The following is a 19,572-nucleotide window of genomic DNA, read 5'->3' on the forward strand; positions in this document are numbered from 1 at the left end:
AAGAACCTGGACTAGATTCCCACCTAGATGACAAACCTTGGACATCTCATTGCAAAGGGGCGGAGGTGCCAGCAGAGTTCTCATGGAGATCTGAGTCAGGCTCTGGGACCCACAGTTCCCATCAACCCTGCCCCTCAGCCACACAGAGACCGCCAAAAAGAACTAGGTCTTCACTAAGCCTCGCCTCCGCAATAGCTGGAGCTCTTTTTTCCACGATTGTCCTCAACTCAGACCACGCTCTGTCTGTCACGCCTTAAGGCATTCTACACAACCCTGGCAGAGTGGCAGCTGCTCTCTGCCGCGTATCCTCAGAGTTGGCATAGATCTGAGAAGTGGTGACTCTCGGACTTAGACAGACAGGTAGCGGGGTGGGAGGCCACTTGACTCCTGGCATGGCCTCCACACTGAAAGTCACGTCTCTTCCTCACCATCCTATATTATAATAGAGGCCCGCAGAAGGAGAGACGGCCTCTTCTCACAGGCTCTGAGCTCTCCTGACTGCAGACCAGGCTCTATGCCCAGTGCTAAGATGTAAGAAATGACCTGTTGTCTTTCTGAGACTGCTTTCTCAGAGTCCATGAGACACACATCGAGCGCTGGCTTTCGCTGCGCTGATTTCTCTGTGCCCATTAAAGGCTCAGAAAGCAGCAGCCTCAGGGACTCATAGGAGAGGTTGGAGTGGTTAGAGTGGACCTCCTGGAGAGGCAGCCCTTCTCTGGGATGCTTCTGGGAGATGGGTCTTACCTTACTTTCTTCTCTTTTTCCTCTGTGTCCCTGATGCCAGAGGCCCAAGAGGTCACAGAAGATAGGGCAGGGAGTGAAAACAGCACTCAAAACCTACCGGAAGTATAGACGGTCAGGCTGCCCTAGGGCAGGATGGGAGCATCCTGGATTACCACGCACCCTCCCCCTGCCTCCCCTACTCCCCACAGCCCTGCGCTCTGTCCTGCTAGCCGTGTGTGAAGCTTCAGGAGAGCCTGGATGTCAGAACTAGGAGTGTTAGCAGTACACCAGGCCCATGTACACTAATACATGTTGCATAGAACCTGCTGATCTAACCCCCTCCAGCAAGAGTAAAGCGTTTACCTAATAGTCCAGGGATGGCAGCCCTGGGCCAAGCTTCTGTCTGAGCCTCAGCTGTCCCTGTGCCTCATGAGTGACCTGTCTCTTCTATCCAACCCTAGGTGTCCCCGGACCTCCAGGACCAAGAGGACTCAAAGGAGATGCAGGCATAAAAGGACCTCTTGGAAACAGAGGCCCTAAAGGGGATTCTGGCAGCCTGGGGCCCCCAGGACCTCAGGGTCCTCAGGGGCAGCCTGGGGAACCAGGACCCGTGGGAGAAAGAGGGCCAGCTGGCCCGAGAGGCTTCCAAGGATACAAAGGCTCAAAGGGCAGCTTTGGCACTGGAGGGCCAAGGGGGCAGCCAGGCCCCAAAGGAGATGTAGGGCCCCCAGGGCCAGAGGGACCCCGAGGGTCTCCAGGACCCTCAGGGCCTCAGGGAAAGCCAGGGATTTCAGGAAAGACAGGGTCACCAGGCCAACGTGGAGCCACAGGGCCCAAGGGTGAACCAGGTATCCAGGGTCCCCCTGGATTACCTGGGCCTCCAGGCCCTCCAGGGAACCACAGCCCCTACTGAAGAAGGTCTTGGGCCTGATGCTGCAATACAGGTTGAGGAGGGGGTCAGAGAAAGCAGCCAGAAGGACCTACTATCTGCAGACAATCATTGATTGATCCTGATGTAAGGATGTCTCTTAGAACTGACTGTGTAGCCTTAAGCTCCCCAGTAATGACTGCGCCATAAGAAAACAGCTCACTGCCCACCCCCATTTCTCTGCTGGCCAGGGGGCGGGCTACTGGGTTTCCATCGCTGGTTAGGAGGAAAGGGAAGAAGACACACACCTCTCCTCCTGTGATGGCCTGCTGGGGAGGTGACTACCTGGGGAAGGCTGTCTTAGATCTCTTGGATGGTAACCAGCTCTGGTCTCTGCAGTCACTTAACACCCACGCTAGCCAACAGTATCTTCCTGGTCTTGAAAACATCCAGGGAAACCAATGGGGCATTATAGATGAGACTCCAGAGAGCCTCTCCCAACAGCCATGGGAACAGAGTCACAGGGAGGTGCCCTGCTCCATACAGGGCAGGAAAACTCTGCCTGGCTGGCATTCTCAGGCCCTGTGCACGGTGTGCCCCTGACAAGTTCAGAGGGCTTTGATTCACACGTCCAGAAAGCTCTTCCTCCTCTTCTTCATCTTACCTCTGCATCTCAGGAGTGGCCTGGAAAGAACCCAAGCAGAGTGTCATCTGCAGGGAGAGACCCTGCAGGTCCCAGAACATTCTGCTGGCCTGCTATCCACCTCCCAGGAAGGCCGCAGGGGTGGAGGTGGGAGGACAAGGCAGGGGTGAAGCCTCTCTGCAAAGCCACCCCTTGTTCAACCTAGGCTGCCACGCCGTGTTCCCAGTGGGGCTTCTCTGCGGTAGCCAGGGAGGAAGAAGCTGTAGCAGGGTCCACGCCTGGTAACAGGGTAGCTCTTACCTCCTACTCTTGGCTGTCCTACCCACAGATGCACACTGACCTCACCCCACCACGACCTAAGATGGCTGGAGCTCTTTCCCACGTGAGCAGCAAGCTGGACTAGGCCAGGAAAGAGCCTGAACATGCACAAGGAGCCTTTGACGTTACTTCTCGTCTTTCATGAACTTCTTGCATACACTGGCAGAAAGGGATGCTGGGAAAGGCCTGCATTATCTTGACTCACTCTCTGTAAAGCTGCCCTGCTCCTTCAGACTCCAGCAGACTTAGAGCTATCTCCTCCCTTGCGCTGCCTCAGAGACCTGTCTTCTTCCTGCTCACAGCCTCTGTGCCACCATCCTCCTCAACATCAGTGTGCAACTGGCTTGCACGACCAACCTACCCCCTGCAATATAATTGTCCTGTCTACATATGATAATATCATGCAACACGGTATCACTGCCCCAGTAAAGAGCTGTTTCCAGGAGGAAAGTGTCTTCTAGTATTTTGTACTCAACCTGAGGATGTGATAAATCCCTTCAGGGATCCATTTCATATTGATCTTCAGAGGGGAATCACTGTCAAGGGTTCTGCTGCAGAATCTGAGAACTGAGGTCCTCTGGGTGTTCTAGTGTTCGGTAGGGAAGCCCAAGCAAGAGTCTAAGAAATTATCACCAAGGGCAAGGCCAAGCTGGAGACAGTGCACCCCCTAAAGCTTGCAGCTAGACCCTGTAGTTATTTGTCTACAATGAAACTGGAAAACAGGAAATAGAACAGGCCAAGACCCCAGAGGGATGCTTCCTGCTTCCACTTGTTGTCTCTAAGACAAAGAAGCCAAAAAGGAGAAAAAGATAAGGCCAGACTTGCCCCAAGGGTTCTTCAAGAACAGTGGTCAGTTTCATTCCCTGGAAATCAGACTGGGCCTTGCTCCACAAGGGGTTTTAAGAGAAAAAAAGTTCATTTGCTAAATCAAACGTGACCCTGTGCAAAGCCTGGGTACTGGTTTGATGTAGGGTATGTATGAGTCAGGGGTACTTAGCAGGAGTAAAAAGGTGGAAGGATTGAGATGAAGCCACCATATATGGGCCTTGCCCATCTGTGTGCCATGAGATCCATCCTTCCCACAGCACCTGCCATATGTGGGCCGCTGAGTTCATTGCTTAAGGGTCCCGAGGGTGAGTAAGGCCTAAAGCCCAACCTGGTCACCGTTCCTCAGAAGAGCAGACATGTCTACAGCCTCGAATGAAACAAGGCAGGGAAAGGAGGAGAAAGTCGGGGGTGGGGAGCGAGTCTCAGTGATGAGGTGGGGCATGTTCAGAAGGGTGACACCCAGGTGGCAGCACAAGGGCAACAGGAAAGACAGGCTGCCAGAGTCACCTCACACTCTTGGACTACGAGCCAACCTCCAGAAATCTTGAACTACTGGTTGCCACACTACTGGTCGGGAAAGAATTAGGCCAGGCTCTGGGACGAAGAAATGCCAAAGTGAGAGTATCAGCTGGTCTTGGAGTTAAATCCCAGCAAAGGTAGATCTCGGATTGATTCCAAGGGATGAGCTTGGAGGACAAAATAAGAGAAAAGACACAGGGATAAAAAAAAACAATCAATTTGAGAACATAAGAGCAAAGATACAAAAAAGTCCTATGAGGCCTGAGCTATTATAAACCAGCCCCTAACAGTGTGATTTGAGGAACCACTTGATTTAAGGGCACTGGCCGAAGGCAGACACCACTGAGCTCATCCATGCAAACAAGGTCCCCTCATGGAATGGTGCCGTAGGTAAGCTAGGGACTATGGAACTGGAAGTCCAGCTAGTCCTGTGATTACTGGGAGAAGACATCAAACACTGCACCCCTTCCATCAAACACCTGGCTGCTCCCTCATTTCCGTCACTCAGTGATTCCCCTCCCTGTACCTGTCTCCTTTCCCCATCCAGCATCTTCTGTTTACATGAGGTCCAACAGAACAGGACTGAGTTTGGCCACACGTGGACCTTGCCCTTCAGCTGTGATTCTTAGAGTCTAGGTGAAAATCCCATTGCTAACCCCTTGAGTTAGGGTTTACCTGACCCAGGGAGCTGTAACAGCAGAAAGAGGGAGGAAGGGACGTGTGGCAACACGATTCACAGGAGAAGAGGAACTATAGGCAAGCTAGCAGCGAAATCCAGTGGGCACTGCAACAGGACAGTGTTGCATGACTTTACCTACGAAGCCATTTCTGTTCCCCAGAGAAAGAGAAATCAATCACAGAACAAAGAAACAGCTCCATCTAAGTCTAGCTTGGAGAATCAATGAGTTTAACTGAAATTACTTACAGGAGCATGGGCAACCATCAGGCAGATACAACACCACCAAAGAAACACATGCTCTCTCCAGCAGCTGTTACCCACTTACATATCCTCTGGAAGGACTGAGAACCCCATGAACCTTGTAAGTCCTCTTGCCCTCCCATTCCATAAGAGAATCTTAGGTGGGTAAAAGTCAATCTCGTAAAAGTCGCTTATGAGTAATCACAGCTGCTCTGATTGCAAGGTGGCAATAGTCATGGCATGCCAGAGGCCAGAGGTCCACACCAGACAATGGTAACAATGAACGCAAACACAATGGTGGAGTCAGGCAGAGGCCACATACCATCTGGGGCACTTCACAAATAGGAACTCAGTTTTAACTACCATTTATAATGTATAATGGGCACCTCTGCCTCACAGCTGGGGGAAGGCCTTGACTTCTGTGGGCCACAGACATAACTAGTTTTTTAGACAAATCCATGTTGAGACAGCCTTGGGCAAGCTGTTTAATGGCTCTCTAGTTCCCTCCCATGAGATTCCTGGGAAGCTCTTCTGGCCAGTTACCAGGGTATTGGTCTGCTTAGCCGCCACTAGAAAGCACGCCAGATTGCATGCTTCCAACAACAAGACATTTCTTTCCTCACAGTTCAGGAGGTTCAAGGTGGCCCTCTGCAAACCCGGAAGAACTGGCACCACCTTGGTGCTACATCCTCACACGGTAGACAAGGACTTAGGCTTTTCCAGACACAGTCTTAAGCTCACCCTATGGCTTCATCATTTATGCTTACTGACTTCCTGAAGAGCATGGCTCCAGAGAGTCCCACTGAGCTGAAGGCTGCATAAGTCAGTCAATCTGGGTCTTCCACAGACATCAGCCACCATCCAGTGGTGACCATCACACAGAACCTAAGCTTCTTAGGCGTCACTGACACTCACCACTCCTCTGCAAATGAACAGCCGAGCAGGAGGCCAGCACTCTTCTTGCACTGTGAGAGCCGAGCCCAGCCCTTCCGCCCTTTGTCTCAGCCCGCATCCCTCTGTCCCATGTCACCACATAGTCCTTTAGAATGTCTGAACTTTTGCTCAAGTCTATTGAAATTCCAAAGAACTTACTGGGGTTTAGGAGTGGGCAGTTGGAACAATAGAGCCTGAAATGTAGGTTATGACTCAACATGAGATCTTGTGAGCTGGATGCCACTTGTCTGAGAGTGGGGATTGGGTAGGCTACCCGACAGGGTCCGTCAGTGGACATCGAGCTGGGATAGGTCATGCTTTAGCCCTGCTGGACTCTTCTTCCTTGTGGGACCGTAGGCCCAGTGCTGATCTCTTGGACCATCAGAGTCTCAGAAAACATAGAGTGGAGGGTTTTGACTGCCCTGGGCCTGGGGGTTCACATTTATCTGCCCTCACCAAGCTGTCTTTATCCTGCTCTGTTCAATTGCTTCGCTGGATCTCACTAGAGCTAAGTCTGAATCTTCATGAAGAGGTGATAGCCTGTGAGATTTCCACTACTAGATGCAAAGCACGGGCTTTGCTGTTGGTGTGACTTTAATTTCAAAGTTTACAAAGCCCTGAAATTATTCCTGGGTTCCCCAAAGAGACTATGGGGCTTCCTAGAAGCCACAAACCCTAGCCACAGTCTCTCAGTACCTCTGAAAACTCCAGGCTTGCTTTCTCATATCACCCTGGCAACCTCTCCCTTCTTCCTGCAGAACAGGACAGGGTTGGGCAAACTTGCCCTTCCCCCAGCTCGTCTCCCCAGGCCAGGGCTGAGCTGGCAACCTCTGCTGCACCAACCCTGGATACACCTGTCAAAACAGAACCACTGGAGAGTCGAGCAAGAGTTGAAAAACATGATCTGACCACACCGAACTTTCCACCGTGGCTGGGCTGCCAAGGGCTGGCTTTTCCCGAAAGCCTTAGCCCCTCGGGTGACTGAGCAGACTTCTTAAGGACTACTTGACTGTGGAAGCATAGACCACTTGGTTTTCTGGCCTTCACCTGTCCAGTCCTTTTGTTTTCTTTTAAACTTCCAAGTACAAGAGCCATGCTTGATGGGTCGGGGGGGGGGCATTCAAAGGCTTATTCAGTGCCTCGTAGTGGGAACCACCTACCATGGTACAACCACCCAGGTGCCCATAAAAATGCACACCATGGGCTTGCACCCTAAACCCACTGGTGCAGAACGGTGGAGATGGATGAGAAGTTGAGAGTGGGAGGTAATGTGTACTACAGACCGAGACCCAGGGAATTATGACGCCTCATAAATTTGAGATCCACAGGTGTAGCAGATAAAGAAAGGAACACAGTGTTTTTCAGTTTCTGTTTATTATCTTGTTTCATTTTCATGAGCACAATGCGCTGGCATTTACAGGTCAGAAAGCAGAGACTCAGAAATGATGGGTAACACACATAATCGAAAGATGTTAAATGGGGGCTGGTTAAGAGCACATACTGCTCTTGTAGAAGGCGTCCAGTTCCCAGCACCCGTGTTGGGGGCTGACAACTGCCTGTAACTCCAGCTCCAGGTGATCTAATGCCCTCATCTGACAACCATGGGCACTTGCCCTTATGGGCACATATTCCCACATAGACACATATGCATGCACATAATTTTTAAATAAATAAATATATTAAGTGGTTTTGAAAAGATGTTCAATCAGATGTATGGAGGTTTTACTGAGACAGCTCAAGGATGGTGGAGTTGGGGAGTCAGTGAGCTTTGTAGTTCAGAAAAGGGTTAGATCTGCAGAAGGGGGATCCCTCTAGAACGCAGAGAAAGCTAGTGACAAAGGCGTGACAGGGCCCAAATAAAGTGCTGCCGACCTCCCCAGTTTCAACTGCTTTGTACTAATCACGAGGAGCAAGGGCCTTGCAGGAGCTAGACTCAGGAGGGTGCATCCTACCATGAGAGCTGGAAGGCTTCTCCAGGAGCAAGGGCCTTGCAGGAGCTAGGCTCAGGAGGGTGCATCCTACCATGAGAGCTGGAAGGCTTCTCCAGGAGCAAGGGCCTTGCAGGAGCTAGGCTCAGGAAGGTGCATCCTACCATGAGAGCAGGAAGGCTTCTCAAAGGAAGTCATGTGCCCACCTCCAGGGGAGCCACCACCCAACTTCACCAAAATGCAGACCCAACTCTGCTGTGGAATAATGCTTTTGTACACTGGTTTAATAAAATGCTGATTGGTCAGGAGCCAGGCAGGAAGTATAGGTGGGATAAGCAGATAAGAATTCTGGGAAGGGGAGCCACCACCCAACTTCACCAAAATGCAGACCCAACTCTGCTATGGAATAATGCTTTGTACACTGGTTTAATAAAATGCTGATTGGTCAGGAGCCAGGCAGGAAGTATAGGTGGGATAAGCAGATAAGAATTCTGGGAAGAGGAAGGCTGAGTCAGGAGACGCCAGCCCACTGTCCAGGGAGCAGCATGTAATGGCACACAGGTAAGGCCACAGAAAACGTGGCAACATATAGATTAATAGAAATGGGCTGAGTTTAAGTGTAAGAGCTAGACAGTGGTAGGCCTGAGCTAATGGCCAAGCAGTTTTAAATAATATAAGCCTCTGTATGTTTATTGGGGTCTAAGTGGCTGCGGAACCATTGGTTGAGAGAGACTTGTCCTGACCACGAGCCAGGCAGACACAGGAAAACTTCCAACTACACAACTCCATCACTGAGAAACTTGTATTAAACACTGGAACTTATTTGTATAGTATTTCCTTAATTCCCTGCTACCCTTTTAAAAGATCAGGTCATTTGAAGACTGAAGCCATCTCTATTGCTTCTGATGGGAAATGGTGGAAGAATCTCCATGTGATGGTTTTGCACACACTTGTAACCTATGAGTCCTTCTCCAGAAGAAATTCCAGATGTTCTCTATCCCCCAGACAAGCCAGTCCTACCCCCAAGTTGCAACCTGGAACTCACTTGCTCCCCATCATCCATCACCACCCTTACTCAAAGAGCTCCTTCTTCTAGACATAGAAATGTTTCAAAGTTTAATAGAGAGGGTGAGGACTCCACTGAATGTGTTCACACATCCATCAAACGGTCAGCTGCCAGCAGCTGCTACATTTGCAGTAGGTATGTGAGAGGCAGGCACCAGGTCTATTTCATCCTCTTGCCCGACGCTTCTTCCCAAACCTCTGTACAGAGACCAAGAGTCTCCAGCAGTGGTTCTCAACCATCCTAACACTGTGACTCTCCAATACAGTTCCTCATGTTGTGGTGACCCCCAACCATAAAATTATTCTCATTGCTTCCTCATAACTGTAATGTTGCTACTGTTGTGAGTCATAATGTAAATATCTGATATGCAGGATGTCTGATATACGACACCATCCCCCACCACGCCCACTCCACAAAGGGATCTCGACCCACAGGATGAGAACCTCTGCTCTGCCAAAAGCAATGATCTCACAGGTGGAAGAAACAGAAGTCAGGGATTGGGGCTGCCAAGCGGCTGGAATGGGCACTGGGCAGGATGAATCTGTGCAGACCTCTCCATGAGCAGTTGATTCTGCAAGGCACGAACTGAGGGAGCTCCGAGCCGACAGACACACTGAGCATGCACAGTAGTGAGGTGCTTTTGGAAATCTGACCAACTCAGCCTGTCAGTCATACCAGCTGAGACAGTGGAAAGCTGTGACTTAGAATAAATCCACATCAGGTGGCTCACAACTGCCAGCAGCTCCGGTTCCAGGGTATTTGACACCTTCTTTTGGTCTCCCTGGGTTCCTTCGTGCATGTGCTCACACATACATAGAGACTCAGTCACATGCACACATACACATTAAATATGTAACTCTCTTTTGCAAACCTGCAACAAGTAGATAAGAGGCAGCAGTAATGTGTGAAATGGTTGGATATATTTCACTAAGAACACTGTAGTATGAGAAAAGACGGCCAGTATCATTAGTGATACGAGAAATCCTAATGCAAACCACTACACTGCATCACCATAGCAATCATTGGCAGATACCCAGCAATGGGATGCTCATACACTGCTAACAGGATTGTAAAATTATAAAAGCACTTTGAAAACAGGTTGATGGCTTCTTACGTTAAGCATGGGGGCTCGAGAGATGGATACTGGTTAAGAACGCTTGCTGCTCTTTTAGAGGACCTGTGTTCAGTTCCCAGAGCCCACATGGTGGCTCACAACCACTTGTAACTCTAGTTCCAGATAATCTAATGCCCCCTTATGACCTCCACTGGCACCAGGTATGCACATGGTACCCATACATACATATAGACAAAACACTCATACACACTATAAAAACACATTTTAAAATCTGTTTCAAAAGCTAAACGTACACCTCCAATATGCTTTAATCATTCCCTTCTTAGAAATTTATCCAAGAAATAAAATCATATACCCCAAAATATTTGTAAAAATATTTTGCATAGAAGGCTTATGCATAAAAGCCAAAATTAAAGATGAACCAAAAGCCCATCATCAGATGAACGAAAAGTTGTGACATTTGTGCAATGGAATAAGAGTCAGCAAAGAAACAGACACCACTAAACACAAACACACGGGTTAACTGAAAAGAATGTTGCTGGCTAAGTCAAACCACTGGAAAGAGAGTATGTAGCGCATGACTCCACCAGTGTGAAACTATACTAATGAGCAATACACATAGGTAGAAATGAGGTTAGTGGGGCTTAGTTGGCCTCACAGGAACACATGGTGATTGGAATGTCCTACATCCTGATTGGGGTGACGGTTTTATATATTTGTCATGACACACCAATCACACATTTTAATGTGTGCATTTTATTGTAGGTAAATAATATGTCATATAATTGATATTTTTAAGTACAACTAGAATATTCTCTGGAGTTATAAAAATTCAAAGGATTTAAAAGGTCACATGCTGGTAAAGATTTTCCGAAAAACCTCTTTGGGAAATAGTTTGGTTTCTTATACAGGTAAACACACATCCACCTATGACTGAGCATTTCCACTCCTAGGTATTTGCCCAAAAGAAATAGGAACAAGTTCTACAAAAAGATTTGCATGAAAACATCTGCAGCAGTTGTCATTATAACTGGAAAAGTAAAAAGCAAATCTAGAAAGAATCCACATCTGCATCCATGGGAGAAATGCATGATATTTATGTGACCCGGGGCACTTGGAAGAAGCAGGGAAGGGGAGAAGAAGAAAACGAAAAAGAGGAGGTTTAACAATGGAATAGAAGCAACAGCATGAACAATACAAACACTCAAACAAAACGCCGGATTTAAATGAGGTTAAAAAAAACAACAACAATACGCCGGGCAGTGGTGGCACACGCCTTTAATCCCAGCACTCGGGAGGCAGAGCCAGGTGGATCTCTGTGAGTTCGAGGCCAGCCTGGGCTACCAAGTGAGTTCCAGGAAAGGCGCAAAGCTACACAGAGAAACCCTATCTCGAAAAACCAAAAAAAAAAAAAAAAAAAAAATACAAAGACAACACATAACATGTTTCCACTTGTGTTAGACTTAGAAAGGGCAAAGATGCTACATAATGTGGAAATCAGAATCGTCACTACATGTGGGTTTTCTGGAAACAGAAATGATAGGCACAATCCCTGAGGTGCTGGAGGTCTAGTTAACACAGATGTGCGTTTGGTAGAATCTGCCCAAATGGATCCATGATCTGTGCATTCCACTAAGCACAAGTTAAAACTCACTGGTTAAAAGAATCATAAGACAGTAATTCATTTCCAAAAAAAACTATAATAGAAATAAGTTTAAATAAATATAGGATATATTTTCAAGCTGTTGTATAGTGAGGAGACTGTTAGAAAGTTTAGGAAAGTAGCTGAAGCAAGACTTAAACATAAAATTAGTAGCCATGAAATGTTATTTTAGATGAAGAAGAAAGCTAGGAAGCCTGCTTAAGAAGAATAGAAAAGTAAACCAGAACAGGGTAAATCCAAAAGAAAGAGCTAATAAGATGGAGGGATTAAAAATATAAAGAAGCGCCGGGCAGTGGTGGTGCACGCCTTTAATCCCAGCACTTGGGAGGCAGAGGCAGGCGGATCTCTGTGAGTTCAAGGCCAGCTTGGTCTCCAAAGCAAGTTCCAGGAAAGGCGCAAAGCTACACAGAGAAACCCTGTCTTGAAAAAAACAAAATATATATATATATATATATATATAGAAGCAAGTATGGGTGTAGCTTGAGTTTTCCTGCCTGGCCCACAGTCATAGCAAATCTCTCTCACCTGCCAGTCCCACAGCCACTCAGACCCGACCAAGTAAACTCAGAGACTTATATTGGTTACAAACTGTATGGCCGTGGCAGGCTTCTTGCTAACTGTTCTTACAGTTTAAATTAATTCATTTCCATAAATCTATCCCTTGCCACATGGCTCGTGGCTTACCAGGATCTTCACATGCAGCTTGTCATGGTGGCGGCTGGCAGTGTCTCTCTGACTCAGCCTTCCACTTCCCAGCTTTATTCTCCTCCTTGTCCCGCCCATACTTCCTGCCTAGCCAATGGCCAATCAGTGTTTTATTTATTATCAGCAACACATGTGACATACAGAACATCCCACAGCATATGGGACTTATTTTTGAGATGGTCCTGTATCCCAGGTTTGCCTTGAGCTTACTTCTTCATGGAGGGTGGGCTATCTCTAACTGTGATCCTCCTGCCTCCATGTCCTGAGTGCTGAGATAACAAGCATGTGCCACCATGCCCAGTCCATAAGAAGAAAGTTTGGAATAGAGAGGGTCAACAAAGTCAAAGACTATAAAATTGAGATACCCTAAGCCAGTGGTTCTTAGCTTTTCTAATGCTGTGACCCTTTAATACAGTTCCTAATGCTGTAGTGAACCCCAATCATAAAATTATTTTCATTGCTACTTCATAACTCTAATTTTGCTACTGTTATGAACTGTAACGTAAATATCTGTGTTTTCCGATGGTCGTCTGTGAAGCTTGTAAAAGCTTCATTTGACCCCCAAAATAGTAGTGACCCACAGGTTGAGAAGTGCTGACCTAGGCAATGTTGACTAGTACCTGAAGCACTGAAGTCCATGAAGGCATAAATAGAGAGGGTTAGCATGGAAAAGGTGGAATTAGGAGGAATTATGAAAATCCAAGGCCAATAACTTGGAAAACTCAGATGGAATAAACAATTTTGTAGGAAAATATAACTCACCAAGTAAACTTAAGAAGTAAAAAAAAAAAAAAATCCTAAAAGGTCTGAAACCATGTAACTGGTTTAAAATGCTCCCACAAGAAAAACAGCAGGTCTGCGGAGAAAGACATACAGGCAAATCCTACCAAAACACTCAAAGACAATGTTCCAATCCAACACAAACTCTCCCAAAGAACAGGAAAAGTAGGGCGCAGTTTCCTGGCTTCTTCTATGAGGATAGAAAGAAAACATTTTCCAAAATCAGAAAAATAAAATAGATACAAAAACAAGGCTCGGGGAGCTGAGGACCTGGGAACGATGTTCACAAAATTTGATTGAACTAAGAATAAATGTATTAGGCCTAATATTTAGTATCAAAAAAAAAAATCCCACAACAAGTATCTTTCCTGAAGATGAAAAGTAGAAAGTGTTCTCTTTAAAGAAGCCAGACATTGGGTGTTTCCTGATAGGCCACCATAACAAACTGAGAAGGCAACTCACCAAAACAAAGGAGATGAGAAAATGGACCCAAAATATAAAGGAGCATCTACACCATCCTCCAGTTTACAGCCAACATCCAAAGAGAGAAGTATGTTAAAGGATCAGTATGGGCTCAGGACCCCTAAGGCCAAGTTCTCAGCACAAGGAAGATTTATTTGCCCCAGAGGGACAAAAAGCAGGGAATAAGGGACAGAGACATGAGACAGAGGAAGAGGGAGAAGGGGAAGGGAACAAGGGGGAGGGAGAAAGAGTATTTCCCAGAGAGACAAAGGATTGCCTCTAGATAGAAAGGAGACAGACATGACCCATTGGAAAGTGGCAGTTTGTAAAGGTAAGAGGGGAAACCCTGTGTTAGGATGAGGGGTTTAATTTTAACTGGGCATGTTAATCAGGTGAGCCAAAGGGAGCTTTTGATTTCTGAACTTCAATACTTTGATAGCTGGACCTTGGTAATCAGCCTTAGGGGAAGGAATTGGCCAAATAAAGGAGGGAACAGACCTTGGTAGCTAGCTTCAGGAATGTAATCTAACAATTTTAAGCAAAGCAGAGGGAATGGGGGAGAAGGGCAAGGCCTGCCAGAGCCACATGCTCAAATGGGCTAGTGTCTCTTCATGTGTTAAACCGCATCTTCATATTATTGAGGTGATAGCCAACCAAACCCATAAAGATCCAGTTTCTTCAACAAACAAATGGCATGGAAGATAAGAAGAGAAGAATGTTAGACATTAAATAGACTTGAAATTGATCTTCAAATAGAAGTCTATTGGAAAGAAAGAACTTAAAAAATGTGCCTACAAATGCAAGATGTAGTCAGGGTTTGACCCTATGGTGACTATGGTTTTAGAGAGACCTTTGCAATGGCTAATGAAGGAGTTGGATGCAGAGATGGGGCTTTAGAAAAGTGATTGGATCATGAGGCCTCTGCCTTCGTTGATGGATTAATCCATTGGTGGGTTTAATTTAAGTATTTTTATACAATATATTTTGATCACATTCTTCCCCCTTCCCAACTTCTCTCAGACCCTCCCCACCTCTCTCTATCTATCTAGTAACTTTAAGTTCTTTTTATCTTTCTCAAAAACAAAACAACAAAGTCAAATTCAAAACTAACAAACTAAAATATAGAAAACTAATAAGACCAAAACAACACACACACACACACACACACACACACACACACACACACACACACATATACACACACATGGAGTCCATTTTGTTCTGGCCAAACCTTTCCTGGTCATGGAGACTGCCCATGAGTATGGTTGATATAACCAGTGAGACTCCATTTGAGAAAACTGATTCTGCCCCCCCCTTTCTCATTGGGTATCAGTTGTGAATAACTCTTTGGTTAGGGGTGGGGCTTTGTTTCCCTTCCCCTTCTCAGTGCTGGGATTTTGTCCAGTTTTAACCTGTGCTGGTCTTATGTGTGCTGTCACAGTCATAGCAATGTATGTGTTAGTCCTGTTGTGTGCAGAAGACTCCATTTCTTTGGAGTCATCCACAACTTCTAGCTCTTACAATCTTTCTGCCTCCTCTTCCGCATAGATCCCTGAGCCTTGAAGAGAGGGATTTGGTAAAGACCCACTTAGGGCTGAGTTTATCCAAAGTCTCTTACTCTCTGCACATTGTCCAGTTATGGGTCTCTGTGTTAATTACTTTCTACTGCAAGAAGAAGCTTCTCTGGTGAGAGTTGACTGTTATACCTAACTATGGAGTATAGCAATACGTCATTAGGAGTCATTTTATTGCTATGTTCCTTTATCAGAATAATAGTAGTAGGTTTCCTCAAGGCCTATGATGTATCTAGTCTCAGGTTCTTGGCCACTTTAGCAGCGTCAGGATTAAGTACCACCTTATAGAGTGGGCCTTAAATCCAATTTTAAAAAAGTAGTTGGTTACTCCTATAACAGTTTTGCAAATATTGTACCAGTATATCTTGCAGGCAGTTCTCTGTTGTAGGTCACAGAATTTGTAACTGGGTAATATTGACACTTGCTTTTCTCCTCCAGTAGTGTGCAATGTACCTTCCAGCACCACAAATCCTAGTCAGCAGGGGTGAAGCTTCTAGTTGGGCACCAGCTTGATTTCTCCATGTTCAAAGATATAAGTAAGTTGTGTCTTCAACAATAGGGTCTTACCATCATTAGGTTATGAAGAGTAACTAATAGCCTTGGCAATAATGTGCAATGTTTGAGGGTATCTATGGGACCCCTTTGGCCAATGACTCCAAAAAATGTAACCTGACAGGTATTTTTGTTTGTTTGTTTGTTTTGTTTTTGTTTTTGTTTTGTTTTGTTTGTTTGTTTTTTGAGTTGGGTCTCACTGTGTTGTTCTGTCCATGTTCTGGAACTCACTATGTAGACCAGGCTGGCCTCAAACTCAAAGAGATCCACCTGCTTTTGCCTCTCAGTGCTGGGATTAAAGGCATGAGCCACAATGCCTGGCTTATTTGATGTGTATTAAATTTGAATAGACTACGCTATGTGGGGTGGTAGAATTGTGAAAAGTAGAGTCTCATTGGAAGAAGTGGGTCCCATATTAAGTTAATTAAACTACTATGTAGTAGTTTATGTAGTTAATCTTCATTTTCAACTTGACTAGATTTGGAATCACCTGGGAGACACACATCTTGGTGTGTCCGTGAAGGTTTAACTGAAGGTGGAAAAGTATGCAGACAGTGCCATTCAACAGACTGGGGTCCTATACAAAATCACAGAGAAAAAGAAGGAAAACAGCTGAATACTGGTGTCTGTATCTCTCTGCTTCCTGAACGTAGATGCAATGTGACCAGCTGTCCCATGCTCCTGTCACCATGCCTTTCCTACCTTCCAGGAGGGACTGCATTCCCAAACTGTGAGCCAAAAGAAACTCCTCCTTCATCTTTACATTGTCAGATGTTTTGCCACAGCAACGAGAAAGTCATGACTACATCCTGGGAAGACATGTTTGTCCCTGGCGGTTCATGCTGCTCTCCCTTGTTTCCTGGCTGCCATGAGATAAGAAGCTTTCCCCCACCATGCCCTTCTACCTGCCCAGAAACACACTGCCAGGTGACTAGGAACAAACACCTCTGGATCTGTAAGCCAGAGTGAGGTTTCCTTTTCGTCAACTGTTTGTCTCAGGTATTACGCCACTGCAGTAAAAACTGACTGACGTCATATCCGGCAGGTTTAGAGGAAACATGATGTGGTGTCTGGGGTTTGTTTTAAAGCACTCCACGAGGGAAGATCGGCAACTTAAAGATGGCAGAACATTCAAAACTGCAAAGCTGGGTGGCAGGCTCAGGTGGGTTGGTTATCTGGTCTGTTTTGTCTTTGGGTTTGTTTAAAGTCTTCTGTAGTGAAACTCAAAAGGTGAGAAGAATGGCCATGGCAGTAGGAGCTGCAACATACTCTGTTCTGAAAAGAACAGAGACAATTTCTCCCTCCTTACCGGCCTGAAGCCCCGGGGGGCCAGGCTGCTAGACCAGTCCACACCTTGTGCTTTTCTTGTGTCCTCCCAGAATGCTCTTCCTTTCTGTTACTCAAGCCCACCTCAAATGCTTATCTGTCTCAGAGAGCTGTCGTGCTGGTTTGCCAAGCACCCTTCCCATCCACTTTGGCTGTCAACACCCCTGTTCTCCTACGGACAAACACTTTTAATAACATCATGTGGTTCACATGAGACTGACCTCACCACCCACATCCCCTCCAGGGGATAGCAAGTGACTCAGGTCTGGCTGCTGCTAATGCCACAGTGACTACAGCAATGGGCATGTCGCCAAGGCTGCCCATGAGCATCGGATTAGCTCCCAGACTTACTGGAAGTATTAGATAAAGGATTCCCCCCCCCCGCACCCCCTCAACCACTGGTTTGCTAACTCAGATGGTGAATGCAAGCCTGGACTTCTCGGGGGGGGGGGGGGGCTATTTGCCTCAATGTGTAAGCAGATTCTGCCCAAGACAGAAGCCACCATAGAGAACAAGAGACACAGATAGTGATGTTCAGTATACTCATACATACACCCAAACCAGTCTTCACCTCAGCCCCCCAGTATGTTAATCAATAAAGGAGCCCTTTGCTTGAGAAAGGACGGACAGGTAGAACAGCAAAGACGGGGTAGAGAAGTGGGGAAAAGATGCTGGTGATGGTGATGATGACCATAACAGTGATGATGATTACAGAAAGAGAAAGGAAAGAGACAGACTGACAGGATGAGACAGACTGACAGAATGAGGGACGGAGGAAGACAGAGACTTTACTCTGGGATCAAGAACGGGACAACCGGAGTACCCATCATCACGATTGTGTTCATCAATGGATGGGACACCCCACAAATTTCAGAGACGAGGGAGAAAGAGATGGTACAGGATGCCAAGGGGCCGACTGCTGTGTGAGATGCTTCTGCAGAGCCGGGTTAATTCAGTTAGTATCTTCCCTTCTGTCATTCCCAGGAACTAAATGCACCTGGTTTCTATGAAGTTACTACCTGCAGTCAGGATCCTAACCCTCCCTGTCTTAGTTCCCTTTGCCTCACTGTGACAGCGGACTGACAAAAGCCATTCCCAGGAAGACAGGCTGGTTTTAGAATAATTTCATGGGTTTTCGTCAACCATCACACGGCAGAACAGCTCAGCTCGTCGGGTGGGGAGTGAGTGGAAGACATCCCAGGAGATCAGGAAGCAGAGCTGGAGATCAGTTGTAACCTTCCAGGCCTGCCCCTAGTGGTCCACTTCTACCAGCCTGGCCCCGCCTCCTGAAAGTTCCACAGCCTTCAAAACAGTGCTGCCTGCTACTGAACAAGTATTCCACACAGGAACCCATGGGAGCATTCTAGATTTCAACCTTTGCTTTGGTCTTCTCACAGTCTAGCTGGCTCCTCAATAACTCACAGGAGGACTGGCAAGATGGCTCATCAGATAGAGGTGCTTGCCACCAAGCCTAATGACCTGAGTTTGGTCCTCAGTACCCACGCGGTGGAAGGAAAGAACCAACTCCTACAAGCTGTTTTGTGACCTCCACACGTGCACCATGGCAAACACATGAGTACCCACAATGAATGCATGAATGAATGAATGAATGAATGAATGAGTGAATGAATTTTTAAAAGAATTTAAATAACTCTGGGGAGAAGTACCTCTCTTCCCTTCTGGAACCTAGAAGCAGAACGAGACTTCAGTCAGGGACAGGGGCACAGACAAACTGTATTCTTGGGGTCCAGGTTGGAATCTCAGCTCTGACCAGCTAGACAACATTCTAAGACTCACTGTCCTTATCTGAAGGGTGAAGGTAGCAACAGCCCTCCATACCGTTATCGTGGGATTTGACCGAGATGATAAATGTGCACACACATCCAAGCCTTGCTCTTCCTATCCCCACTCTGCTTCTCCATAGAGAAACCATTTTTGTTTGCTTGTGTGTTGGTTGGAATTTCTGTTTATTTCTTAGTGTTAAGTCAGATCACTTCTGCTCCATGCTTAAAATCTTTCCAGTGTTTCTCATCCCACTTGGAATAAAAGCCAAACTTGTATTTAATGTGCATGCGCGCAAGTGTGTGTGTGTGTGTGTGTGTGTGTGTGTGTGTGTGTGTGTGTGTATGTGGAAAGCAAAAGTTGGTCCATCCTTCTATTGTGGGTTCCATGGGTCAAACAGAGACCACCAGACTTGTGTGTAAAGTGCTTCTACCCACTGATCCTGCCAGCCCAAATCCATACATTTCATAAGGCTCCTGGGCTATGCTTGCCTAGGACCTAGTGCCTTCTCCATCCTCGCTGGCCTTCAGCCTCTCCTTTGTTTTTACAAACATGTCACCTTGCTGATCTTTCTAACATGGACCCAGCAGGTACCATTCTCAGAGAACAAGCACATGTGAACGTCACAGTCTACCACTCTTCCTATGCCTTTGTATGGCTGACTTCTTCCCAGCCTTCAGAACTATTCCAAAGTCAATTTCTCCTCTGAAGGGTTCTCTCTGGTCACTCTTTCTAAAATAGGGAAATCATTTGGTGTGGAGGTGGGTGACTTTAATGGGGCATATTTCACATGAATGAAGGGCATTTTTTTCACATGCAACTGGCATCCTAGTGGTCTGAGCACATATGTGCTCTGATGACAAACTGCAAGTCCCTCCATCTCCAGACTTGGAGAAAATGTTTGGTCT

The 19,572-nt window shown here is 46.6% G+C and overlaps 1 protein-coding gene across 3 annotated transcripts in view; it reads left to right on the forward strand.

The window, feature by feature from the left end:
- The window catches only part of Scara3 (scavenger receptor class A member 3), a 34,574-nt gene extending 31,572 nt beyond the window's left edge, over positions 1 to 3,002 (forward strand). The window contains exons 6-7 of one of the 3 annotated variants that reach the window (XM_059273442.1): positions 1,185 to 1,229; positions 2,563 to 3,002. In XM_059273442.1, coding sequence (XP_059129425.1) covers positions 1,185 to 1,229; positions 2,563 to 2,573 — 56 coding nt within the window. In that variant the 3' untranslated portion in view covers positions 2,574 to 3,002. Of the gene's footprint in view, positions 1 to 1,184 lie in introns of all 3 variants that reach the window. The other 2 variants (XR_009381214.1, XM_059273441.1) reach the window with 2 other exon arrangements.
- The last annotated feature ends 16,570 nt before the right edge of the window (positions 3,003 to 19,572 follow it).

This window comes from Peromyscus eremicus, chromosome 9, assembly GCF_949786415.1.
Source record: "Peromyscus eremicus chromosome 9, PerEre_H2_v1, whole genome shotgun sequence".
Classification (NCBI taxonomy): Eukaryota; Metazoa; Chordata; class Mammalia; order Rodentia; family Cricetidae; genus Peromyscus; species Peromyscus eremicus.